General features: G+C 43.8%; 2 protein-coding genes across 5 annotated transcripts in view; both read left to right on the forward strand.

The window, feature by feature from the left end:
- The window catches only part of ncapd3 (non-SMC condensin II complex, subunit D3), a 154,408-nt gene extending 151,251 nt beyond the window's left edge, over positions 1-3,157 (forward strand). For all 3 annotated transcript variants that reach the window (XM_058077205.1, XM_058077204.1, XM_058077206.1), the window contains 6 exons: positions 91-200; positions 426-496; positions 1,099-1,146; positions 1,445-1,507; positions 2,319-2,367; positions 2,961-3,157. In XM_058077205.1, the coding sequence (XP_057933188.1) occupies positions 91-200; positions 426-496; positions 1,099-1,146; positions 1,445-1,507; positions 2,319-2,367; positions 2,961-3,030 (411 nt within the window). In that variant the 3' untranslated portion in view covers positions 3,031-3,157. The remainder of the gene's footprint in view (positions 1-90; positions 201-425; positions 497-1,098; positions 1,147-1,444; positions 1,508-2,318; positions 2,368-2,960) is intronic.
- Positions 3,158-4,043: 886 nt separating this feature from the next.
- On the forward strand, positions 4,044-27,405 carry si:ch211-250c4.3 (uncharacterized protein LOC100535981 homolog). 2 transcript variants are annotated; one of them, XM_058078033.1, is made up of 9 exons: positions 4,044-4,110; positions 6,524-6,811; positions 14,942-15,576; positions 18,270-18,458; positions 20,446-20,590; positions 21,178-21,269; positions 23,472-23,575; positions 23,737-23,841; positions 25,719-27,405. In XM_058078033.1, the coding sequence occupies exons 2-8, from the start codon at positions 6,733-6,735 to the stop codon at positions 23,831-23,833; spliced, it is 1,341 nt and encodes a 446-aa protein (XP_057934016.1). In that variant the 5' UTR covers positions 4,044-4,110; positions 6,524-6,732; the 3' UTR covers positions 23,834-23,841; positions 25,719-27,405. The 2 variants fall into 2 exon arrangements, with proteins under 2 accessions (XP_057934016.1, XP_057934017.1); XM_058078034.1 differs by having other exon boundaries at positions 4,051-4,110; positions 18,297-18,458; positions 25,719-26,792.
- The last annotated feature ends 8 nt before the right edge of the window (positions 27,406-27,413 follow it).

Here is a 27,413-nt window from a genome sequence, read left to right on the forward strand (position 1 = left end):
TTCACTCCAAAAGAAGAATAATATCAGCGTGACCCACCTGAAGCAGTGTTGTCCTGAAACCCATGACTGTGTGGTAATTGTTTGCTGCAGGCTTCGGTCCGTGGCGCTCTGGTCGTGCCCAAGCTGCTTTTTCCTTTCACCTTCGCCACGCCGCAGCCACAACGTCCAAATGCTCTGTCTGTGAGACAGATACAGACTGAGTATGTATACGTTACAGCACCCTTGTACAATATGAAACATAAATGGATTGATGCATGCAACCAATGATAGACAATGTTGTAGGTGTTTCAGACGTACTCTACACATGATTACGGCCACATACGTGTCTGTCTTGAAGCAGAGGGCCTATATATTACGAGAGTGTCAATGAATGATCTTCCCACACGCATGTTTCTGAAAAGGAATCCGTCTTTGTCTTGTTTCAGGCGTGTGCGTTTCTCTGGCAGATCCGCACCAGAAGAACCAGCGTCACAGTCCATTGTTCTGGAAAAAGCAGGTATGTCATTGGAAGCTGAAAGTACAATCCAAATGTTTGAATTCACATTAACAGTGGAAGGGAGAACTCTCTCATTGTGTTCCGTGTCCTTATTGGCCAAAGAGATGCCCAAGCCCATGTGTGGCCGTTATGTTAACCACTCGTCCATCGTGCAGCCCAGCCTTACTGGCGTCTTTGTGGATTTCCCTTTATTGTGGGCTATTTTGGGAAACCTATCCCCCGCGATAAATGAGGGAACACTCTATTTGGACCTGCATGCCTTTAAAAAAGCTGAAGGCATCTTGCAAGGTTAGGAGAGGACTTCATACTCACCTCGCCAAAGACGCTTTTTCGTTCTTCAGCAGGGAATATTTGAATATACAATATATATAAGGCCAGTTCTACATATTAATCCACATTTATATAAAGGACTCTTCTCTAATAGACTCTTTCCTTCCCTGTCATTATATTTGATTTTGAGGAGAAAAGCTGCGACCAAGGGGGTAACATTGCTTCCATGAAACTCTAGCTGTCCCGTGTAACTAAATGCAACCCTGGCCTATATTTCAGTCATGTTGAAGTCATATTTCAGTCATATGTTTTCTGTGGGCCTTTTATTGCAGTGATGCCCGCCGGTGCTGCGAAGAGCAGAGCCTTCAGCACACCCAAAGGTATGCACCCTCGGCAATGTGACTGCACAATGAACACACACTCCCACTTCAATGTTTGTGGTGAGCTACTGCCTCGGGGAACCACGTCATTACGCTTTAGCAGTATTTGGAACTACACCTACCATGTTATTTTGCACCCCGATTAAGAGTGAATTATTCTTATAGAGCAGACACACCTTACACCTGCTGTATGTTTTTATAGACCGACATCAAGCTACACAATTGCAACGCTGTCATTTTGGATTCCTTATGAACATAACTCTTCACCCCTCTTACCCCTACTCATCTTTTAAACCAGGTGTCAACATCAACCTGACTTTTGAGGAGGGAGTCAGCGCCATCTACAGTGATAAAGGAACAAGTATGACCACACTAAATCTAAATCAGGGGTGTCCAAATCCCGGCACGAGGCCACTTTCACTCAGTAGCAGCTTTTTTTTTATATTATGAGACACCGTGCTCATTGTCAGCCGTAACACAAAGTTAAGATATGGACACCCCTGATGGAATGTCTATGCATAAACGAGCCCTTATGGGGGGGTGTTGCTGTATGTTCAGCAGCTTTGACCATCATGTACTGCAATTGTTTATCACCATATCCAATTTACAAGCAACTTTACAAAAAAGCGGTAAAACGGCAGGGAACCTGGGAATCTGAAAGTAAATATTAAAAAAAACACAACCATCTTGAACTTTGGAATTTGCAAGCAACTTTTTTCGGATTTACAAGCAACTTTAGAAAGAAAGCACAAAGCAGCAGGGTATTTAGGAATGGACCGAAACAAAGAGACTGCTGCTTCATATGCCAGGAGACAATAGCTGTGATGGAGATGTCCACTTTCAAACCACAGCATTAGACAAAGCATAGAATTAAAAAAAACATTTCCTGAGAATTCAGAGGTAAGAGCAGCACGAGTGAGCGAGGTCGCTGAAATGGTCATACCAAGCTGCAAGCTGCTCTGTTCTTGTCATATTTCTGACCCAACAACAAAAGGCAGTGCTGACTTGGAGTAGACATGGCGTAGACATGGAGGACGCCCAAGGAGGCGTTCTTAGATGCAGGAATGATGAAAGGATGCATGATTGGAGTGATGTACAACCAAGTATAAGGGAAAAAAAAAGGAATTGACAGCTGGGTGAGTCCACTGACTACACGTTCGATGCCCTGACAGGTCTTTGCGAGGAGACGGACGTTCTTCGTGTACAGTCGACTACAGAACCGTAAGTTGCAATGTTAAATGCATAGTTTTATTGATTAACGCTCTGACCTACAGGCCATTTTTGAACACTTATTTTAAGCACGGTATACCATAGGCACAACATTCTAAAAATGAAATATGTAATCATCAATTGCTATTTTAGTGCAGTTAGTCCACACTTGGGGTTTCAACTATGCCGGCTCAGCTTTCCCTTCAATTCATTCAATCCCATCCATTTTTCAAAAGACAACCCCTTCAGCAGCGGCCATTTTAGACAATATGGTCTTTCACACTGATCTTTCATGGGTGCACCTACCAAAAGGATTGCACTCTTTCATCAGTAGAAAGAAATTTGATCTCTTTCTGTTTTTTAGTCATCAGCAATAGAACATCGGTAAGTTTCATGAAAATATCAGTTCCCAACAAAAAGGGAGAAAAACTTTCAAGCGTAACTTTGAATGACAGCTCAAACATCTAAACTACCATACCAACATAAACAATGAATGAATACATAGAGTGTATGGTTAAACATGGTGATATGTGATATTTGGTTCAAGTATTTCGTATGAGACGGAACCACAGAGACCGCTAAAGCTACGCTATTCTGACTTTCAGATCCCCGCCTGGACCGAGGCAGTGGAATGTGCAGTCCCCACTTCGTCAGAAAAAGAAAACAAATGCTTAGTTCAACTCTTATTTTCTTTTTTCATCACATTTGAGTGTTTTCTCACCCAGCTCTCCTACTTATTTCCCTGGCTTTGTCTGTGTCTCATACTTGTATATACTTATATGTGATGATATTTTCATGTGGAACATGCTTAATAAAGTTTACATTTGCAAATATGTAGTATATAAGCAGAGCTTTTTTAATCTCAGTACTTCATCATAGCCTGTTCACCTCTTGTCATAAACATTTTCTAATAGTAAACCTAAATAAGTACAGGACTACAAACTGACATAAATATCCTCATCAGTAAAAAAAAAAAAAAAAGTGAGATTTGTTCAGAAAAAAAAAACAATCTTGTGATAAAATTAATTTATTACACAAGAAACTAAATGAAGTGGATAATTTTGCTGATCTCGACAGAGTGCCATGTTCATGGTTGTTTCCCTGTGTCTCAGGGTTAGGGGTTAGGCGTGTAGGGCTGAGCCCTCCTGCCCTCTCGATTCGGGGGGGGCAACAGAGAATGCTCTGGCCTCTCTCCATTTAGGACCTCCCCCCTGTCACGACTGGGAGATGGCCCTCTGCGGTCGTATGTCCTTAAAGCTCCAGCCTTAGAGGGCCAGCCTTAAAGGGCCAGCCTTAGAGGGCCAGCCTTAGAGGGCCAGCCTTAGACGGCCAGCCTTAAAGGGCCAGCCTTAGACGGCCAGCCTTAGAGGGCCAGCCTTAGAGGGCCAGCCTTAGACGGCCAGCCTTAGAGGGCCAGCCTTAGACGGCCAGCCTTAAAGGGCCAGCCTTAGACGGCCAACCTTAGAGGGCCAGCCTTAAAGCTCCAGCCTTAGAGGGCCAGGCTTAAAGGGCCAGCCTTAATGGGCCAGCCTTGAAGGACCAGTGTAACCCATGTCTTGCCACCACCCTAATCAGGAGCAGCCATATGACTTGGTCAACTGACGGTAGGTCCCCTCCTGATTTGCTGTCTGTGCTGCAAGGAAGCCTTAAAGGGCCAGCAGGTGCAGGTCATCAGCGGCTCCTGCTGTGGTTGGTCAACAAGCTGCATGCTGACAACCCTCTTTGATGTCCATACCTACAGAAAACAACTTTGCGGTAAGCCTTTCCATTTCACCGGCCATGTCTGCGGCCGCTACATCTGTATGTATATATTTCAACTGCTAAAGTCATTGCTAGACAGTAAAGTGGGATGAATGCCACAAGTGACTGCGATTTTACTGTGATTATGAAGGATGGCCATCTTGAAGAGGGCCAGCCTTAGAGGGCCAGCCTTAAAGGGCCAGCCTTAAAGGGCCAGCCTTAGAGGACCAGCCTTAGAGGACCAGCCTTAGAGCTCCAGCCTTAAAGGGCCAGCCTTAGAGGGCCAGCGTTAAAGCTCCAGCCTTAAAGGGCCTGCCTTAAAGGGCCAGCCTTAAAGGGCCAGCCTTAAAGGGCCTGCCTTAAAGGGCCTGCCTTAAAGGGCCAGCCTTAAAGGGCCAGCCTTAAAGCTCCAGGCTTAAAGCTCCAGGCTTAGAGCTGGCCTTTAGAAGTAAAAAAATAAATAAAAACATGCTAGGTTAATTAGCGACTCCAAATTGTCCATATGTATGAATGTGAGTGTGAATGGTTGTTTGTCTCTATGTGCCCTTTGATTGGCTGGCCACCAGTCCAGGGTGGACCCCGCCTCTCCCCCAAAGTCAGCGAGGATAGGCTCCAGCATCCAGGGTTGGGGATTAGTGTTAGGGTTCGGGTTAAATTTAGGCATTAGGGTTATGGTTAGGGTTAAGTTTAGACAAAATATTCAAACTATTGAAACTGATTCTGCCGAAATGATGGTCAATTTGAAACCAACATTTATTTGTGGTTCTAAAGATCACTTTTTGCTCACTTTTTGGTGTCCTACATGGTTTTGTTTTGTTTTTTCCTCCAGCATATTAGACGATCATCTAAGCCACTTCTAGCACAGCCAATAGATTCTCTTGTGACTGAAAGGTTGGCAACGGTGCTTCTTTCCTTTGACCAGCAGGTGTTTCTTCAGGACCCCCCCCTCCCCTCCCCACTCATTTGGCAGGAAAAGACATTTTACTATTTAATTGTGTCCATGTGTGTCCCGGCCCTCACGGGTGTCATTCCAAGGTTCCTAAGGTTGCGTTGCTTGAATTGCGTTTGAAATCAAAATACCAGTGACTCTTTCTTTTGGAAACTATTTCCTTCGCCCAGAGGGAAGGCATCTTCATTTCCTGCTTCACTTTAGCCCATAGGAAGCCATGGCGCCTCTTCACATGTCCCTAAATGGGCCCATCAGGAGCATCAAAGGCTCCCAACATGGAGGACCATTAAAGAAGGCAATGGGCAGCTTGACGATGCAGCATACTGAAAACATGCGAGCCAAAAATGCTGCAAATGCCAAAAGCGAGGCTAACATTTGACAATATTACGGAACAGGGGACCCATTACGCCAAGGCAGGGTGGGTCCATCCCACGTGTCGTTGACAAGATTAGCCCAAGATTGGCCTTCGTCCAAAGCCAACCAACATTCCCAATGGACCAGCCAATGACACGCTCTCCTGAAGAAGCCAACTAAATACCAATCGCCGCCAGTTGGGACTTGCAGCTTCCATGGAAAGGAAGTCAAGGTGACTGCAAATAGTAAAAAACAGGAAGTGCTTACAAATTAAACAGGAAATAGGGAGCACCAACATGAAATAGTTCAACAGGCCACTCAGAGCATGACAGTTTATCAGAGTGGAAAAGGTCTTAAGCCATTTCTGAAGCTTTGGGACTCCAGCAAACCACAGTAAGAGCCATTATCCACAAATGGCGAAAACATGGAACGGTGGTGAACCAGGAGTGGCCGGCCAACCAAAATGATCCCAGGACGACTCATCCAAGAGGTCACAAAAGACCCATCCAATATCCAAAGCTAATAAGTGGTTGGGCCACCCTTAGCAACAACAACTGCAATCAAGCGTCTGTAATAACTTGCAATGAGTCTCTTATAGTGCTGTAGAGGAATTTAGCAGAATTGTTGTCATTCAGGGCCGCATGGTGGACAAGTGGTTGGTATGTTGGCCACACAGTCAGGACATCGGGGAGACCTGGGTTCGAATCTCTGTTGGGCATATCTGTGTGGAGTTTCCATGTTCTCCCTGTGGCTTTTCTTGGGGTACTCCACCCCATCCCAAAAACATCCCCCCAAATTGTCCAAAGGTATGAATGTGGGTGGGAATGATGTTTGTCTATATGTGCCCTGGGATTGGCTGGCCAGATTTTCCTGGAAAAAACTGTATTTGTGGTTGGGGTGTGTTGGCATTGACTAAGATTTGTCGGATGTGTTTTTGGATGTTCATGTTTTTGGATGATCATAAACATTTGAGTGTGACAAAGATCCCAAAAAGGAGTGAAGCCACCATCGGAGATTGCGGAAGCAGCGTTCCACTTTTTTCATGCTTTCTGTCTTTTGTGTTTGTCTTGTTGCTCCTTCTTTTCCCGCATTCCTCTTTCTGCTTTATCTGACTTCCTTTGGCAGGCTGCCACGCCTCCTCTTCCTCCTCCTGTGACTCCGACCTCCGCTGCCGGAGCCGGCCCCCTTCCCTCAGCTGGCTGACACAGGCATCACGAGGAAGACACGCTAAACACGGTCCTCCTAAGTCCTCCGACTTAGGCGGGACAAATGTCTTTCCCGACATCATGAGGAATCTTTTTGGAAGGTCCAGGTGACGAGGTGGCGTTTGCAGCATGAGTGGGAAGATGAAGAGGAGCGGGATGGTTCTCAGATGGCGCAAGTCCTTCTCCATCTTGGCTCCATGGAGGAAAGGTACAGTTGGTGTTTGTCTCTTGTTCGGACATGATGGATTCTGGAATGCCGTAACGTCCAAACCGAATAATGTGTCTCATGTCTGATGTCCTTCTGCTGCCTGGGAATGCTAAATGTTTCCATGCCGGAATGTTTTGAATGTTTTGACCTTTTGGGTAGAATGTGGAGTTGTGGGAATTTTGGAAATGTTTTGGCGCTGGAATGGTTTGAAGCGGTAAAGAAATGGGAAAGTAGTACGACTTCATAAGCTCCAAGGGAATTTGTGTTGGGGGAATGTGGAATTTCGGGAATATCATATCCTGCATGGATGGCTTTAATGCTTTGACTGTACAGTGGAACCTTGTCTAGCATTGTTCCTTCTCTAACCCAGGAGCATCCAAAGTGGGGCCCAGGGGCCATTTGCGGCACATTGTCAAATTTCCTTTAAAAGGAAACGTACGAAAAACAACAGCAACTTTTCCAAAATTTGGAAATCCAGCAGTAATTTTACAAGAAAAAAGTCAAAATATTAACATGAAAAAGTTGTAATTTTACAAAAATAATGTTGCAATAGAAAGAAAAACAATTTAATTGTACAAGCATAAAGTTGAAAGATTTAAGAAATGTTATTTTTTATATTTATATAAATATATATATGTATTTTTATGTTTATTTATTTTTAAAGATTTATTTAAAATATTTTTCTTAAATCTTTCAGCTTCATGCTACTAAAATATTGCAATGTGAGAAACAACAAAATGACAAAGTTGGAATATTTTGAAAATTAGGTTGCGGAAAAAGTTATACTGTTGTGAGAATAGAATTCTGCAATGACGTCAGCCTCCCTCTTTTGCTGCCTGGTCATCACAGACTTGTTTGCGCCAAAATGTGCCACTTTATGACATGGACACGTGCGGCTTATACACCAGGATTTACAGCCGTGTTATCGGAAATTTGGAATGGGAATATTAGAAAAGGTGGAATTTTTGGGGGGAGAAATATAGATGATTGTGCCGTGGCATGAAGTCGTTGCAGAAGAAGAAGAAAGACCGTTGGATGGTGACTGATGAATACGGAATGCAGAGCCACATTTGGAGATGTGTCACGCTGAAGTCTACCTCGGTTCTTTTTCCTGATGCCGGTGTCGGGTTGCCGCACATTCCGAGCGCAAGCCTCAATGGTATCGCTTTCACTTGCTTTACTGTACGGGCGTCCGACACCTGCCCTGCAGCCACGTTCTTGTGCACACTGTGGCTGCACGTTGTTCCTCCATGTTTGGCAGAGATCCATTGCAAGATAAGTCCTGCATTGTGCTCCGTGCAGCAGGGAGCAACCTTCTCATGTGTCTCATTATTATCATTCCTAAGCCGCCGCTCAAGCCTCCGCCTTCCTCGCTCAGAGCCTCAAGCGTAGCATCGCTTTTGCACATTTTACAAGAAAACATTGAAAAACAATAAAAAAAAAATATTTGGCAGAAGAAAATGACAAAATACAGTTTCATCATATTATGAGAAAAAGTCATTTTGGGGGGAAATATTGCAATGTTGACAGAACAAAATCAGAATGTGAGAAAAAAGGTTACAGATTTACAAGCAAAAAAAGAAAAGAACTAAAAAGCTGATGTGATGAAAAGTTGTACATTTATAAAAAAAAAAACAAGTGGCAATATTTCGTGATGAAAGGTAAAAGATCTTAGGGGGCTGCCATTGGCTGGCCACCAGTCCCGGTCCTGGACTCCATGGAAAATACTTTCATCATCAACAATGAGACTTTTACAAGATATTGTTGTCATTTCCTAGGATGGAAGTGGGCATATTATCAGAAAATACTGGACTCCTGCAGGACAAATTCAGGATGTGACAAAAAAAAGAGAAATAATTTGGAATATTAATATTACAAAAACACAGTTGAACACTTTCAAGCTTTATATGAGGAAAGGTTGCACATTTTTGAGAAATAAGTGGCAATATTACAAGATAAAAATCACAATTTTATGAGAAAGAAAGCTGTAAATAATAATAAAATAATAATAATAACCATATAATAATCATATAATAATCATGTAATAATAGTAACAATAATAAAATAAAATAAATTAATAATAATAGTAACAATAATAAAAAATAATAATAATAAACAAAAACACAGTTGAACACTTTCAAGCTTTATATGAGGAAAGGTTGCACATTTTTGAGAAATAAGTGGCAATATTACAAGATAAAAATCACAATTTTATGAGAAAGAAAGCTGTAAATAATAATTATAATAATAATAATAATAATCATATAATAATCATATAATAATCATATAATAATCATGTAATAATAATAATAGTAACAATAATACAATAAAATAAATAAATAATAATAGTAACAATAATAAAAAAATAATAATAAACAAAAACACAGTTGAACACTTTCAAGCTTTATATGAGGAAAGGTTGCACATTTTTGAGAAATAAGTGGCAATATTACAAGATAAAAATCACAATTTTATGAGAAAGAAAGCTGTAAAGAATAATAATAATAATAGTAACAATAATAAAATAAATAAATACTACTACTACTACTACTACTACTAATAATAATAATAATAGAAAACGTTTTATTGCCAGGTTTTATGAATTTTACACAACATCAAACAATTGGACAATTTTCCAGGATGAAGGTCAGCATATTATGAGGACGAGCATCATCACGTTATGAGACTTCCAACGTTAATGTTGAATATTATGAGAAAATACGGCAAGGCTCAAAATATCCCAGCAAGCTTTAAAAAGCCGATGATGAAAACAAGCAACGTTCTATCAACGTTACAGGATGAGAAGAAGAAGAAAAAGATGTTTTTATTCCAAAGAAAACGGTTGCCATGTCAGTCTGGTCCATCCTGGGGTGCAGGTTTCACATACAGGAAGTTGCCACGTTGGTCTTTGCTAAGGCATAAGAAGTATTGCAGTATTGAACAAAGAGGAATAATTGTGCTCATCCTGAATGACCTCAAAGGGAAAAGGTCACCTGGAAGGAGGAAAGAAGACGAGACCTAAATAAAAGCCAGGTGATAGTACTTGTAAAGTACAAGCTGGTAAAGTAGAAGGAAACTACGAAACCTTCTCCATGCTTGTCTGGCAGGCGTATGAAATGTGGGCTGAGTGGTGACTCGAGTACTCGTGAAGGATTGGAGGATGAGAGTACAAGAAGCCAGCCCCGGATCGACCTGAGTTGCAGTACCGGCGAGCATTCTTCCCTTATCGCCCGAGCACAGCGTGGGGGTGCGTTCGCTTTGATAAGCAGAGGGAGTCTGGGTATCATCTTCGGGTTTGATGACCCAGCAGTCCAAGAAGTGGTGGGAAACAGAAAGCTGGCCCGTGTTGTGAAAGACCACCGATGCACCCACACACGACACCGCAGCGTCTAAGACGTCCACATTGGGGGTCCACAGCAGGGTGACCATCACCTGCGTGAAACCCGGCCACGTTAGAAAAGTCCTCATTTCAGGAGGAAAAACGCTGATGTTAGCACAAAGTATGAACAACAAAGTATGAGAACAAGCTAAAGCCTCAATACTATTTGAGGAACGTTCCAGAAGGATCCAAATCATCATTTTACCATCACAAAGGTTGTAGACCAGGGGTCTCAAACTCAATTTACCTGGGGGCCACTGGAGCTAGGGTCTGGGCAAGGCTGGACCGCATCAGGTTTTCCAAAAAAAAAACAAAAAAACGCATTTATTAAAAACAGAAAAATATACAAACTTTTTCAGTGCTTTGGTAATAAAACATTCCACTGTTCTCAAATATCTTACTTTTTATTTTTCTGCACAAAATAAGATGAAAAATAAATAAACAAATCAAGAAATAAAGAAAATCAATCAATCAGTAATAAATAAATATAATAATAATAATAAAAGGGCAAATAATAAAAAGTTAAGAAAGCACATATAGTTGGTGGGTAGACAAATGATTTTTTTCAGATTAAAATGAACAAAGCATTATTAGAGCCCTGTAGACATGACAAAACACGACTATAGTCACATTTATACTCTTTTTATTTACAACATATTGCGCAACTGCAGGGTCTTGAGACACATGCTAACTCGCAAACTAGAGAGCTAGCGACCTAAACGGTAGCCTTCAAGTTATTTCCTTTCAACTTAAATAGCCAAAAACTTACCACTTCCACACGGATAGGGAGGATAACTATTAACAGTTATTTAACCTTTAACATGAACATGAATCAAATGTAATAATAATTTTTTTCTGGGTACATGATACCATACAGCATCCATATCAAACTTGCGCGAGCCGCACTAACATTAAACTTTCATATCAAGGCGGGGGCCTCAAACTAGTGTGCTGCGGGCCACATTTGGCCCGCGGGCCGCGTGTTTGAGACCGCTACTGTAGAGAAATGGAAAAACAGTAGCAGGATTTTCCCACAAAATACTTGAATTTGACAGGATTTTTATTCCCAATAAAAAAGGTTAGGATGAGACAAAGAGTCATGACTTTTAAGGAGAAAAGAATAAAAGAAGAATAAAGAGCATCTCAGTGATAAACTTATCACTGGGATGAGCTTCTCTTTGTCGGGCGTCTTTAAGCGCTCTGAAGACTTTGGAAGACGCGGACCGGCTGAAGGACGTGTTGAGACTGGAAGGAACAAGGACGACTTTGGAATGTAGACGATGACAGGACTTGATGCCTGCCCCCACCATGATGACAAGCTTTTATAAAAGTCAGGCCAGCTGTTTCCCACCCCCCAGTCTGAGGACGTAGTCTAACCCCCCGCCTGAGGCAACCCAAGCTTTGTTGTCATGTGACATCGTGAAACGCTGGATAAAGGACCGGCAGAGGACACCTGGGGGCTGCAAACGGATTGAAGAACATTTGTCCCGCAAAGAAATCAAGTTGAAATGTTGACACCTAAAAACCTGCACATCTTCAATGTGGGGGTGCCAGGGATCCCCCCACACGTTGAAGTTGCTCCATCTTTGGAAAAACACTTGCTAAAAATGTCATGGGAGCCTCCGGCAGCTGATAGCGTGGCGTTTTGACTATCAGGGGTTTGGCTGAGTGTCAACAACATGGCCGCCCATCCAGGAAGTGGCCGTCCTGTGGGGGTTGTTTTTCAAGTCAGCTCGGAAATCAAACCAGTAGGATTTCTGCTGTGCCGGGTTGGGTTTGCCCTTTTTTTGGACCAACTTCAAGAATCTTTGTGTCAAGTTACAATCCAGTCAGACCCCCACCTTTCAACCCTGGGGGTTGGGGGCATGAATCCCATCACCGTCTTTGGTCACTGCCAGGACCTTGATTTCTTGGTCCTGGAGATCGGTGCCGATAAGCAACCGGTTGATACTGGTATCTGGCAGTAACAAAGACTGGTTGATACTGGTATCCAGCAGTAACAGAGACTGGTCGATACTGGTTGATACTGGTATCCGGCAGTAACAAAGACTGGTTGATACTGGTATCTGGCAGTAACAGAGACTGGTTGATACTGGTATCCGGCAGTAACAGAGACTGGTTGATACTGGTATCCGGCAGTAACAGAGACTGGTCGAGACTGGTATCTGACAGTAACAGAGACTGGTTGATACTGGTTGATACTGGTATCTGGCAGTAACAGAGACTGGTTGATACTGGTATCCAGCAGTAACAGAGACTGGTCGATACTGGTTGATACTGGTATCCGGCAGTAACAGAGACTGGTTGATACTGGTATCTGGCAGTAACAGAGACTGGTTGATACTGGTATCCGGCAGTAACAGAGACTGGTTGATACTGGTATCTGGCAGTAACAGAGACTGGTTGATACTGGTATCTGGCAGTAACAGAGACTGGTTGATACTGGTATCTGGCAGTAACAGAGACTGGTCGATACTGGTTGATACTGGTATCTGGCAGTAACAGAGACTGGTTGATACTGGTATCCAGCAGTAACAGAGACTGGTCTATACTGGTTGATACTGGTATCCGGCAGTAACAGAGACTGGTTGATACTGGTATCCGACAGTAACAGAGACTGGTCGATACTGGTTGATACTGGTATCTGGCAGTAACAGAGACTGGTTGATACTGGTATCCAGCAGTAACAGAGACTGGTCGATACTGGTTGATACTGGTATCTGGCAGTAACAAAGACTGGTTGATACTGGTATCTGGCAGTAACAGAGACTGGTTGATACTGGTATCCGGCAGTAACAGAGACTGGTTGATACTGGTATCTGGCAGTAACAGAGACTGGTTGATACTGGTATCTGGCAGTAACAGAGACTGGTTGATACTGGTATCTGACAGTAACAGAGACTGGTTGTTACTGGTATCTGGCAGTAACAGAGACTGGTCGATACTGGTTGTTACTGGTATCTGGCAGTAACAGAGACTGGTCGATACTGGTATCTGGCAGTAACAAAGACTGGTCGATACTGGTATCCGGCAGTAACAGAGACTGGTTGATACTGGTATCCGGCAGTAACAGAGACTGGTTGATACTGGTATCTGGCAGTAACAGAGACTGGTTGATACTGGTATCTGACAGTAACAGAGACTGGTCGATACTGGTTGATACTGGTATCTGGCAGTAACAGAGACTGGTTGATACTGGTATCCAGCAGTAACAGAGACTGGTTGATACTGGTATCCAGCAGTAACAGAGACTGGTCGATACTGGTATCCGGCAGTAACAGGGACTGGTTGATACTGGTATCTGGCAGTAACAGAGACTGGTCGATACTGGTTGATACTGGTATCTGGCAGTAACAGAGACTGGTTGATACTGGTATCCGGCAGTAACAGAGACTGGTTGATACTGGTATCTGGCAGTAACAGAGACTGGTTGATACTGGTATCTGGCAGTAACAGAGACTGGTTGATACTGGTATCTGGCAGTAACAGAGACTGGTCGATACTGGTTGATACTGGTATCTGGCAGTAACAGAGACTGGTTGATACTGGTATCCAGCAGTAACAGAGACTGGTCTATACTGGTTGATACTGGTATCCGGCAGTAACAGAGACTGGTTGATACTGGTATCCGACAGTAACAGAGACTGGTCGATACTGGTTGATACTGGTATCTGGCAGTAACAGAGACTGGTTGATACTGGTATCCAGCAGTAACAGAGACTGGTCGATACTGGTTGATACTGGTATCTGGCAGTAACAAAGACTGGTTGATACTGGTATCTGGCAGTAACAGAGACTGGTTGATACTGGTATCCGGCAGTAACAGAGACTGGTTGATACTGGTATCTGGCAGTAACAGAGACTGGTTGATACTGGTATCTGGCAGTAACAGAGACTGGTTGATACTGGTATCTGACAGTAACAGAGACTGGTTGTTACTGGTATCTGGCAGTAACAGAGACTGGTCGATACTGGTTGATACTGGTATCTGGCAGTAACAGAGACTGGTTGATACTGGTATCTGGCAGTAACAGAGACTGGTCGATACTGGTATCTGGCAGTAACAAAGACTGGTTGATACTGGTATCCGGCAGTAACAGAGACTGGTTGATACTGGTATCTGGCAGTAACAGAGACTGGTTGATACTGGTATCTGGCAGTAACAGAGACTGGTTGATACTGGTATCTGACAGTAACAGAGACTGGTCGATACTGGTTGATACTGGTATCTGGCAGTAACAGAGACTGGTTGATACTGGTATCCAGCAGTAACAGAGACTGGTTGATACTGGTATCCAGCAGTAACAGAGACTGGTCGATACTGGTATCCGGCAGTAACAGGGACTGGTTGATACTGGTATCTGGCAGTAACAGAGACTGGTTCATACTGGTATCCGGCAGTAACAGAGACTGGTTGATTGACACTGGGAGAGGCCATGCCAAGTTCCTATAAAAGGAACTTCTGCCACCTGGTGGTCGGTTTTTGGTTTCAAACTACACCAAACATTCTTCTGCTATGGTGGAGTTACATCACCACCGCTCTCTGCGTATAAATACGTATAAGATGTATAAATACTAATACTACTAATATTCATCTTGGTATGCGGATGCTAAATAAGATTTACTCAACGTCGGCCTTTTGCGTGCATAGAAACGACTTTAGATCTTAAAAATGGCAGCAAAAATCAAAGTTTTGCGTTCATATTTTCATGGAGTTTGCAAATAAAACAATTGTTGACTTTTCTCTGCAGGCAAAGATGGCGACACGGTGATGGACAGAACGGTCGTGCTGACAAAAATGAAGCTACTCAGCAACGTCACCGAGAGACTTTTAATGGCGGACGACTCCTCTTCCAGCTGCTCCACAGCTTCAGAGCAGAAGATGCCACCTCGCTCCAAAGACTCTTCGCCGGACTCCCTGTCGGGACAGCGGCAGGCCGACCCCGCCGAGAAGTACCTGTCTGCCATTTTGTCAGGCTCTCAGTTGAGCAGGTTGTACAAGTTTCAGTCAGAGGACTCTGGAGTGGAATTATCCAGTGGCGCCAACTCTCCGTCCACTCCGACGGGCTCTGAGCAGAACTTTATGGTCCACAGCCGTGAGTCCTCCTGTGACTCGTGTCATTTAAAGTCAGACGGTGACCAGCAAACAAGACGAGGACGGAGACCTGCCAGTCCAGCCTTGGACGCAGACCTGCACATTGGCGAGGTCCAGGAAATCCATGGGTTTGGTGTGTCACCAAGGAACCTGAAGGACACGGACAAGCTTGAGGAGAACACAGAAGAAGAATTCACGGACAAGGCAGACACGGAGACGGAGTCTTTAAAGGGGAGTGCTACCTGTGACGGTCTGGACCAGTACATGGACCAATGCTGCAGACTCAGTCAGGTAAGATCAATGTGGTCCCGTGAACTGGTCCCCAGGGACTGGAATGGCTGAAGTCCAGTCAGCGAATGACATCAATTTATTAGTTTTCTAGCTTGAAGCCATCTGGAGTCCATGCAGCACAAGAGTTGCAATGTGGTGTAAACAATGAATAATAGGAGTGGAAAGGTGACTCTAGGGTGGTTATATCAGGTCTACGGGCTCTAATAATGGTCAAAATGACATTTGGGACGTTGAAACTATTCCATGTATTAGCACGGAATCCTACATGGCTGAAATTAATATGGCGCAAGGTGGAGGAGTGGTCATCGCGCAGGCCAACAGCCAGGAGACCCAAATTCAATTCCCCCCTCCAGCAAACACCCCCCCCATGGTCTCCCGCGAGGATAAGTGCTAGAAAATGAATGAATGAAACTAATACAAGGCAGTTGGTTCTGGAACTAATTAAACGCCATAAACATAAACGAGGGACGACTGGATGTGTTCTTGGCCAGGGTGAAAAAAGATGCCAGATACTACTCCAACTACTCCTACTACTACGCCTACTACTCCGACTACTCCGACTACTCCTACTACTCCTATGACTCCTACGACTACTACTACGCCTACTACTCCTCCTCCTACTACTACTACTACTACTCCCACTACTACTACTACTACACCTACTACTCCTACTCCATCACCTACTACGCCTACTACTACTACTCCTACTACGCCTACTACGCTGACTACTCTGACTACGCCTACTACGCCTACTACTCCTACTACTCCTACTACTCCTACTCCCACTACTACTACTACACCTACTACTACTACTACTACGCCTACTACTACTACTACTCTGACTATGCCTACTACTCCTACTACGCCTACTACGCCTACTACGCCTACTACTCCTACTACTCCTACTACTACTACTCCTACTACTACGCCTACTACTCCTACTACTACTACTACTCCTACTACGCCTACTACTCCTACTACGCCTACTACTCCTACTACTCCTCCTACTACTCCTACTATGCCTACTACTACTACTACTACGCCTACTATGCCTACTACTACGCCTACTACTACTACTACTCCTACTACTACTACTATGACTACTACTACTCCTACTACTACTCCTACTACTACTACGCCTACTATGCCTACTACTCCTACTACTCCTACTACTACTACTCCTCCTCCTCCTACTACTATTACTACTACTCCTACTACTACTACTACTACTCCTACTACTCCTACTACGCCTACTATGCCTACTACTACTACTACTACTCCTCCTACTACTACTACGCCTACTATGCCTACTACTCCTACTACTACTCCTCCTCCTACTACTATTACTTCTACTCCTACTACTATTACTTCTACTCCTACTACTACTACTACTACTACTACTACTACTACTCCTACTACTACTACTCCTCCTACTACTACTACTCCTACTACTACTACTACTACTACTCCTACTACGCCTACTACTCCGACTACGCCCACTACTCCTACTACTACTACTACTACTACTCCTACTACTACTACTACTACTCCTACTACGCCTACTACTCCGACTACGCCCACTACTCCTACTACTCCTACTACTCCTACTACGCCTACTACGCCGACTACTCCGACTACGCCTACTACTCCTACTACTCCTACTCCCACTACTACTACTACACCTACTACTACTACTACTACTACTACGCCTACTACTACTACTACTCTGACTATGTCACTACTTATTGTTAAGTATTGTTTCTTTCTCGGAGTGTGTAGCGTCTGTGCTGTGGGAATTACCAAGTCTGTGTGATGATTGTTGATTGAGGCGATGGTTCATCACAGGAAACGATGATGATGTCAGCCTGTTGGAAGCGGCGGCCCAGAGTTTGTTTGTCCAGAGTTTCCTGTAGAACTCCCAGGGACTGGAGTGGACTGCCAGAGTCCAAGTCACAGGGAAGGAACTTCAAAGGCGGGACATTAAAACTAAGCACGCTTCATTTCCTGTTTGTTTGGGCTTAAGAGTCATGAGTTCCCAAAAAGTCCTTTTTACTGCTGAATGGAGCTCAGGGATCGGACAGTAACAATTCCTCCTGGAATTTTCCACCAATGGACTCAACATTTTAAGACAGGTTGAAAAATTGCAAGAGTTGATGTTTTGCACTGTTGGATCTCGAGTGTACGTCGTTCCTGTTATTCACCTCCAAAATGGCTTCGGGCCCGTTTGATACCAGAGCTTCCAGCAGCCTCGTGGGGATGCTGCTGCAGGTGCTGAAGATGGCTTCACGGAGGGCATCCATGGTCTGGAACTGACGTCCACTTTTGTCAACTTTCCTTACCACCCATCCCCAAATGGAAACTTTCTTCCCATGTCCCATGTTTGATGCTCTCCTGCCAATTCCAAACGGGCACTTTTGTGCCATCTGATGGTTATTGGTCTGCACCGGGTCCAGTACCAACCCTCCCTGGGCCCAGGATGGTCTTTCAAACGTCTGCTTAAACGTCTGGTTGGTTGATGAGCAGCTTGTTTCCCATTCATGCTTGCTATCAATTATTTAAAAAATAATTGGTCTCACCTCCATTTTTTCTTGGAGCTCTACTTAGAGCCTCCTTAAGGCTCCTCCTTCTGTGTGGCGTTTTCACTGATTGCGTTTTACCGTAAACGGGTCGCATCATGTCATTTCTGGAAGTAGATGTATGACTACCGGCTACCTACCCAGGTCCAGCAGTCGGGCTCCAATCCACTGGGGTCAGGACTCGGGTACCTGGAGCACATCTGCCAGCTTGTTGAGAGAATCGGCCACCTGCAGGAGACCAACCTTCAGCTTCAGAAGCAGATCTGCCGCTTGCAGAAGGATGGAGGGATGACAAAGACCAAAGAGGTGCACAGACTTCATTTGTCTTCATCTGTTGTTTCATATTCATGTTGGACGGTATAATAATTATACATGCAATACTTCTAATACGTACTTCTAAGACCTACATAATAGCTGGTAGGTGGGTAGGTGAGTAGGTGGGTGGGGGATGTGTGGGTGGTTCAGGTGGGTAGGTGGGGTTAGGAACTGGGAACTGATTATGGGATGCACTCAATTGTAATCTGATGCATGTTCAAATGAGACAAAACCGTTACCATTAGCGTTACCATTAGCATTACCATTAGCATTACCATTAGCATTACCATTAGCATTACCATTAGCATTACCATTAGCATTACCAAGGTTGTCAACAGCTTTTCTATGCTAACTATAACATTTACACATAAGCCATGTACTTTGCTGAAATTCCCTTGAAGCAATGAAGGTGCTGAGCAAGGCATTAATCTATTGTACTTGCAATCAAGGATGTAAGTAAGTACACATACTATAACAAAAACATAGAATAACTGCTCATCCATTCCGATTTAAACCCCTCATTGCCCATGTATTATTATTATGATTAATATTGTAATGATTGCATCATGGAATAAGGGACATCTCCCTGTCCTTTACATTCTTCAGGCTAACGGAATGTCGGCAAAGGGAGGCCTGATGCCTAAGATGTCAGAAATGTCTGTGGTTTCAACGGTTATGATTTTATTTCATATTCCGTCTGGTGTGAAGAAGAAGAATAGTGGGCTTTGCGTGTAGAATCTACTTTAGGCGTGGAAGCGTCATAAAATGCTGGTGTTCAGTCTGAGGTTGAACAATAACAAATATACCACGGGAAATACCACAAGCGTGTCGTCATGTGACCACCCACCCTCACAACTAAAATATCTGCTGGTTACGCAATGTTGCTGATGACCTGGTCTCCAAACTGTGGAATAGAATAAGAAGACACGCCCCAAACAACAGCGCTGGGGAGAAGGGCGAGAAAGGGAATATGTTTCTAGAAAGTGCAAAGCCAACTATTCTTCTTCAGAAGGGAATATGGAATAAAAGCATACAGATTAAAGCAGGGGTCTCAAACTCAATTCTTTTTACAAGCTCTGATAAAACATTCCACTGTTCTCAAATATCTTCATTTTTATTTTTGTACACAAAATAAGATCAAGAATAAAGAAAATCAATCAGTAATAAATAAATATAATAATAATAGAACGGCAAATAATTAAAATTTAAGAAAGCACATATAGTTGTTGGGTAAACAAATAATTTTTTTCAGATTAAAACAAAGCATTATTAGAGCCCTGTAGACATGACAAAACACGACTATAGTCACATTTATACTCTTTTTATTTACAACATATTGCGCAACTGCAGGGTCTTGAGACACATGCTAACTCGCAAACTAGAGAGCTAGCCAACTAAACGTTAGCCTTCAAGTTATTTCCTTTAAACTTAAATAGCCAAAAACTTACCACTTCCACACGGATAGGGAGGATAACTATTAACAGTTATTTAACCTTTAACATGAACATGAATCAAACGTAATAATTTTTTCTGGGTACATGATACCATACAGCATCCATATCAAACTTGCGCGGGCCGCACTAACATTAAACTTTCATATCAAGGCGGGGGCCTCAAACTAGTGTCCTGCGGGCCACATGTTTGAGACCCCTGGATTAAAGGAACAGGATCCACAATCCTTCCATGGGATGAACACACATCTTTCTCTTTCTTCACCTGAATGGAAACCTAGCTCACACGTTAGCATTGCTATTGGATGGCTATCAGCCGGAATTTTATTGAATCATTTACTGAGTACTTGTATGTATTCTACATTATAATTCAGAATACTGGCTGTATATACTTTTAGTCTTGTACTTGTAGTTAGGTGTGACGTCCAAAAAATAAAATTAAATAAATAATAATAATAATAATAATGATAATGATAAAAAGATAACAGGAAAAAGCTGCAAAAATGTGTTTGTGTATTTGGCAACAGGACTTCTTCCGACATCACTGCTGCTGCGGCGCAGCGAGCCTGGCTTTCCAGGACAAAAGCCAGGCCTGGTCACCCGGCGGGACGCTCCGTGATCTGTCAAGCATTCCCGAGGCCACGCAGCACCAACTCCATTCCACCCGGGAAGGTAACGGTAATATTTGACTCTTTTTGGATTGAGGTTCCTGCGTCCAGGTAGATTGTGGTTGGCCCCGACTCGCCGTGCAGTCTGCCTTTTACCCGAAGTCTGCAGGGATAGGCTCCAGCTCACCCGTAACCCTAAAGTTATGACTTACATCATCACATGTTTTTTATTGTTCTTGTGAAATCATGTACTTTGAATTCTGGAAAGAGTTTGGACACCCCTGGTCTAGTTAGTCTTGGGGGGTTCTGGGACTCCTGCAGAAATTCTACTGCAGCCTTGTCAGAGTGTCTTGTGCTGCCCGAGGCATCCTAGTGGTCCTGCAGGGAAGATACAACTGGGCCAGGAACACCAGCAGAATTCCTGGTGTCCTACTGGGCATCCTGGTGGTCCTGCAGGGAAGATACAACTGGGGCAGGAACACCAGCAGAAACTTGTTTATGTCACATAAACACCGGACAGCTTTCATGTTCATAAAATCCATAAAATACGGTCCATATGTTCCATATGTTCCATATGTTCCATATGTTCCTATTCACGCATTCTTTGCTGCCTGTTGGCTCTGCACTGATGGATTCTGCTGTGTGTTGCAGACATGAGCGGTTTGATACCCGAGCCCCTGTGGCGGAGAAGTGACCACTTCCACACTGATAGGCCAGAAGGGCTTCCCACTGTCTATCGGCCGGTGAGTCTTGTGTAGCTGTCGATCTTAGCGATATTAGCATGGTTTTCCCTTGGCGACTTCCCTCTATCACGATTTGGCAAAAAGAGAGCACCCGAAAGCACTAGGAAGGCACTAGGAGAGCACTCGGAGAGCACTACGAAAGCACTAGGAGAGCACTCGGAGAGCACTAGGAAAGTACTAGGAAAGCATTAGGAAAGCATTAGGAAGGCATTAGGAAACCATTAGGAAGGCACTAGGAAAGCACTAGGAAAGCATTAGGAAAGCACTAGGAAAGCACTCGAAGAGCACTAGGAAAGTATTAGGAAGGCACTCGGAGAGCACTAGGAAGGCACTAGGAAAGCACTCGGAGAGCACTAGGAAAGCATTAGGAAGGCACTAGGAGAGCACTCGGAGAGCACTAGGAAGGCACTAGGAGAGCACTCGGAGAGCACTAGGAAAGCATTAGGAAGGCACTAGGAGAGCACTTGGAGAGCACTTGGAGAGCACTCGGAAAGCATGAGGAAGGCACTAGGAGAGCACTCGGAGAGCACTAGGAGAGCATTAGTAAGGCACTAGGAGAGCACTAGGAAAGCACTAGGAAGGCACTAGGAAAGCACTCGAAGAGCACTAGGAAAGTATTAGGAAGGCACTCGGAGAGCACTAGGAAGGCACTAGGAAAGCACTCGGAGAGCACTAGGAAAGCATTAGGAAGGCACTCGGAGAGCACTAGGAAGGCACTAGGAAAGCACTCGGAGAGCACTAGGAAGGCACTAGGAAAGCACTCGGAGAGCACTAGGAAAGCATTAGGAAGGCACTAGGAGAGCACTTGGAGAGCACGAGGAGAGCACGAGGAAAGCATGAGGAAGGCACTAGGAGAGCATTCGGAGAGCACTCGGAGAGCACTCGGAGAGCACTCGGAGAGCACTAGTAAGGCACTAGGAGAGCACTAGGAAAGCACTAGGAAGGCACTAGGAGAGCACTCGGAGAGCACTCGGAAGGCACGAGGAAAGCACTAGGAAGGCACTAGGAAAGCACTCGGAGAGCACTCGGAGAGCACTAGGAGAGCATTAGGAAGGCACTAGGAAGGCACTAGGAGAGCACTAGGAAAGCACTAGGAAGGCACTAGGAAGGCACGAGGAAAGCACTAGGAAAGCACTAGGAAAGCACCAGGAAGGCACTAGGAAAGCACTAGGAAAGCACTAGGAAGGCACTAGGAAAGCACTAGGAAAGCACTCGGAGAGCACAAACCTCGGCCAAGAGCCAAAGGATCTCTGCCCATTTGTCATTTGCCCCATAAATATTAGACCTACATTTATTTATCTAAATAGTTAGATTGCTAATGTTAGCAATGCTAACATGTTAATATTAGCATACAACACCTACCATGATAGTATATGTCTTTATATTTGTCTAGCTATGAAAATGTTAAAAAAATGCTACTCTGCTAATGTTAACATGCTGGCTACGATCATGTTGGCATGCTAACACCTAGCATGATCGTGCTCAGTCTTTATATGTCTGCCTATTGAATGGATAAAAATGCAACAGTGTTGATGTTATCATGCTAGTAATGATATTGCTAAGTCTTTATATATGTATGTAACACTCCATGAAAGTAGCTACACATGCTCGTAATGCTAACATGCTAATATTAGCATGCTACCAGGAAGGCTAAATGTTATGTATTAGTTGAGAATTTTAACTTTGGAACGGTGTGAATTGGTTGAGATGTGTGGGAGTAGTTAGAGTAGAGTAGTTTTGCATTCCTAAAAAAGGGAATGTCAAGAAAAGTGGGAATTTTTCGGTATGTGAAAAATAGCATGAATGTCCCAAATGTTGAATGCTTTGATGTTGGCTCGGTCTGAGAAATGTGGAACTAGCTAGAACTCCTTAGTTCCAAGGCATTTTGGGATCACCCCCAAAATGAACGCCATCAGTTCTCCCATATCCCATTCCCAACAATCCCTGAAACTTCCATCCAAGTCCATTGCGAACCCTTCAAGTTATTTTGAACAGCATGACCGCTTCTACCTTGTTGTTCAGGCATTTTGGCAAATCTGGTGCTTGTGTGTCTCACGAACATTACAGTAACAGGACTGCCATCTGTGACCAGTGTGGAATACTACTGGAATACTACTCATCCATATGGTTGTTCCGGTTTTACTGAGGGGCGTAAACCATTGTGTGTATGAAATATGACAAAGTTATGTGTTATGGTTTCAGATGAGGGACTACCACACGTTGGGTCGGGTTAAAGACCTGGTGAAGAGAACTAAGTTGGGACTGTCCAGCACCTCCTTGAAGACGTCGTGTCCACAGTTGTACAGGTGAGCACCAGTGGCTTCTATCCATGCATGTTGACATCTTCATCATCAACGTTGGATGACGACAACGGGAAGAAACAATGATGTCAAAAGTTTCCCCAACATTTGCTATCTTCTGGTTCCAACATGGAACATAGTCAGTGATGGTGTGGCTATGTTTTCAGGCCCGATCTGGGACGAGAAGATCTTGCTGGCAGAAACAGGAACTCCATGATTGTCTTGGGACACCACGGCAAAGTGGACATCCCCTGGCTGCAGTAAACCCCCAGGTTGCTTTGGTCTTGTTCACCAGTACCGTGCATCACAGCCATCATGGATTCATTCATTTATTTGTCATGATAGAACCATGATATCACCATCATAGAGTGAGAGAGTGTTGTTGGAATTGTGATGTTGCGAGTTGAATGGAATGGATCCTTGAACATTTCATGTCAATGTCATTTAACACACATTTTGTTATATAATTCAACTTCTTTATGAAATGGCTGACACTCGCCATGTTCTTTGGCCCCACGATGGGTTATTTTGCACTTGTATCTGATACAAAACAGCACAGAGGCAAAGGGGTTTGCTGGGTTAGCGAGCTGTGCTGAGTTGAAAGCCGAACCAAGGAGGTTCTAGAGCAGGGGTGCTCACACTTTTTCAGCATGCGAGCTACTTTTAAAATGACCGAGTCAAAATGATCTACCCACTACAAAAATGCAAAACATCTATTTATTTTCAAATGTATTGAAGATTATTTGTACGTACAATGTATGTTGATGTACCTTACATAACCAAATGAGCCAATATTGCAAAACACACATAATTAACTATTAACATTTTTTGTAATTACCTGAGTTTACTTTGATGACTTGCACTGAATTGAACCAGCCAGGGATGCATAGTCCGGACAGTAGCTGCTGATAGCCAGCCTCAAGCACACTTCCAAATGTTTATTAGTCATGGATAATATCCATATAATATTCCATATCTGTATGGAAGTGATATGTTTTTTGCCTTTTTACTTGGTCCAGTTTTTGCCTTTTTACTTGGTCCAGCTCCTTCACTCATTTTAGTGACCATAAACTTTAGCGAGGGCTTAAAATCTGACGCAATTTGCCGACTAGCTTAGCACTTCGCATCGCTGTTTACGCATGAGCGGTGACCTAAAGGTCAAAATTCAGTTGTCATCTGACTGGTTGTCCTGTATGTCAATCAAGTAACGGGGATGGATGATAGGCTGACATCGTAAGTTCTGCTGCACTTAGAGACGTTGTTTGATTTGATTGGTCGCCCGAAGGGCAACATTCAGTTGTCATCTGAATGGCTGCCCTGTATATTAATCAAGTGACGGCATTGATGCTGGGATGATATTTTTTTAATGTCACGCCGCGATCGACCAGCGATCGACCAGTACCACCTCCGCGATCGACCGGTAGCTCGCGATCGACTTAATGAGCACCCCTGTTCTAGAGGGTCCATGGAGAAAACATTCCATTTCAGCCAAGGGAATATGCCATGTATGCTCACACCAGCACCCGGGAATAACAAGATGAATGATTTGATGCTTCAATGGGGTGAATCGGATGAAGTCGGAGTATGATAATATGATAGTATGATAATAATAATAATAATAATAAAGAAAAATTGCAGAGAAATACAATAAATAACATTTATACAAATATAATTAATGTGAATTAATTATAATAAATGTTAAATAAAATAAATAACATTTAGCAGACGTAAATGTCTCTGAGTCCTTGTGTGAGTACTCACGTCAACGCCTCCATCTTGTGGTCACAAGGAGATACAACATAGACATATTTCAAAGATATAGTTAGTATATATAGTAAGTCACTATTAACTTGCCAATCACATGCTTGGCATTATTCTGTCAGCGGTCTTTTGGGAATCTTTTGGGAACTCCGGCTGGGATCGCTTCACTTTTCAGCGGAATTGGAATAATGGTGACTCCCTCAGTTCCCAGTGCGTAGGATGCTTCTGTTGGGGAACTGTACTCCAGGGAATGTTGGGCGGACAAATGTGGGGCCAAATGACGACTGATGCGGAATACAGGAACTGCAAAAATTCCAAGTGTACAATTGTGGACGCGCCCTACGTGACTATAATCCCTTTTTGTCTCCTCCTCTCCAAATCCGCCCAGATGGCGTCACACAGACGAAGACTGACGGTGATTCAAAACGGGAAGGGGAATGAAAAGAACGAAGACTGGAAACGAGAAAGGAGTCCAAGCCGAAGATGCCAGAAAGGCGGAAAGAAAGTCTATGGAATTTAGTTCGCATTCCAAACAAGCTGCACAGGAACTTGGTCAAATGACCTTCATTTACTGTACGAGCGTGCGTTTACATGGCAAAAGAATCATAAAGGTGCAATAACCGATCATTATTTGATAATAAAACGATGTTTCCCAAGTGGCGGACATGTTGGCGTGCATGCAGATGTATCGTATATTAACGGTTACATAAGATCAAAACTGTGCTCCTCGCTCCTCTTTACTCCTCCATTTACTCCGACAAAGGCTGCTCTGCTTTTCTTTCTACGGTGGAAACAATTTTTTGATTTTGATTTTCAACCCCAGCGTTTGGCGCCATAACCGAAACGGAGCGTATGTTGCTTGCACATTTACTCGTGGCTTTGTCCACAATCTTACGGAGATTGGCGGATCATAAAGGATCTCTGCCAGTTGGCATGGTCTCCCTTTGCATATCATATTTGATATCTTATCTAAGACAGCTTTTCCGCTTTTGGCCTTTGTGGTCATTTTGTTGTGTGGTTTGACTGCAGTGACAATAAAGTTTTCATACACGGACAAAGCTTTCTTCCTGTTAGTAGCTGTGGCCTTTTTGATCTGATCAACCAATCAGAACTGGCGGCCTGTCTCTATGATCTGATCAACCAATCGGAACTGGGGTCCTACCCATTTTGATCTGATCAACCAATCGGAACTGGGGTCCTACCCCTTTTGATCTGATCAACCAATCAGAACTGGCGGCCTGTCTCTATGATCTGATCAACCAATCGGAACTGGGGTCCTACCCCTTTTCATCTGATCAACCAATCGGAACTGGGGTCCTACCCCTTTTCATCTGATCAACCAATCAGAGCTGGTGGCCCGCCTCTTTGATCTGATCAACCAATCGGAACTGGGGTCCTACCCCTTTTGATCTGATCAACCAATCGGAACTGGGGTCCTACCCCTTTTGATCTGATCAACCAATCGGAACTGGGGTCCTACCCCTTTTGATCTGATCAACCAATCAGAACTGGCGGCCCGCCTCTTTGATCTGATCAACCAATCAATATCAGAAATCTGGTTGGCTTTAAAAAGCCAAAGTCAGATTAGATTGACATGGCAACACTTGGCTCGAACCGTTAACATTCCGGATGTCCTTCATGACGAATACCGAAGGTGCTTACTAGTGGAGATTCGAAACTGAGGATTGCGCTCCAAAGTCCAGAACGCTAACCACCACACCATGGCGGGCTCTACTGGAAGCACGACTGCTGGGAATAAATTAGCCTTCAAGGAAAAGGTTTGAAATGTAGGTCAGTGCTTCTGCTCATGGTTAGGCCAGCAGAGATGACCTTGCTGACCCTGAGTACATATCGGCATCTTCCATCTCCATTTTTGTCCATTTTTGCACGACTCTAGGTAGCAGGAGTACGGTAGAAGCCGAGTCATATTGCGGGCAATCCTGCAGGGGAGCAGAATACTCATGGCGGAGTTTGAACACGGTGTAAGTACATGCATACCAATCTATTACTGTAACAGGCAAAGAGGGTTGGTATCAGTATGCAGTATTTCTATTTGACATGCGGTATTACTTCCTTTTGACCT

Source organism: Doryrhamphus excisus, chromosome 7, assembly GCF_030265055.1.
Source record: "Doryrhamphus excisus isolate RoL2022-K1 chromosome 7, RoL_Dexc_1.0, whole genome shotgun sequence".
NCBI classification, from domain to species: domain Eukaryota; kingdom Metazoa; phylum Chordata; class Actinopteri; order Syngnathiformes; family Syngnathidae; genus Doryrhamphus; species Doryrhamphus excisus.

Excerpts from the sequence above, each read along its gene's own strand:
- si:ch211-250c4.3 (XM_058078033.1), top strand. The coding sequence starts at position 6,733 with ATGAGTGGGAAGATGAAGAGGAGCGGGATGGTTCTCAGATGGCGCAAG. Across the intron at positions 18,459-20,445 it reads GGATGACAAAGACCAAAGAG|GACTTCTTCCGACATCACTG; the intron begins GTGCACAGACTT and ends ATTTGGCAACAG. Across the intron at positions 23,576-23,736 it reads TCGTGTCCACAGTTGTACAG|GCCCGATCTGGGACGAGAAG; the intron begins GTGAGCACCAGT and ends CTATGTTTTCAG.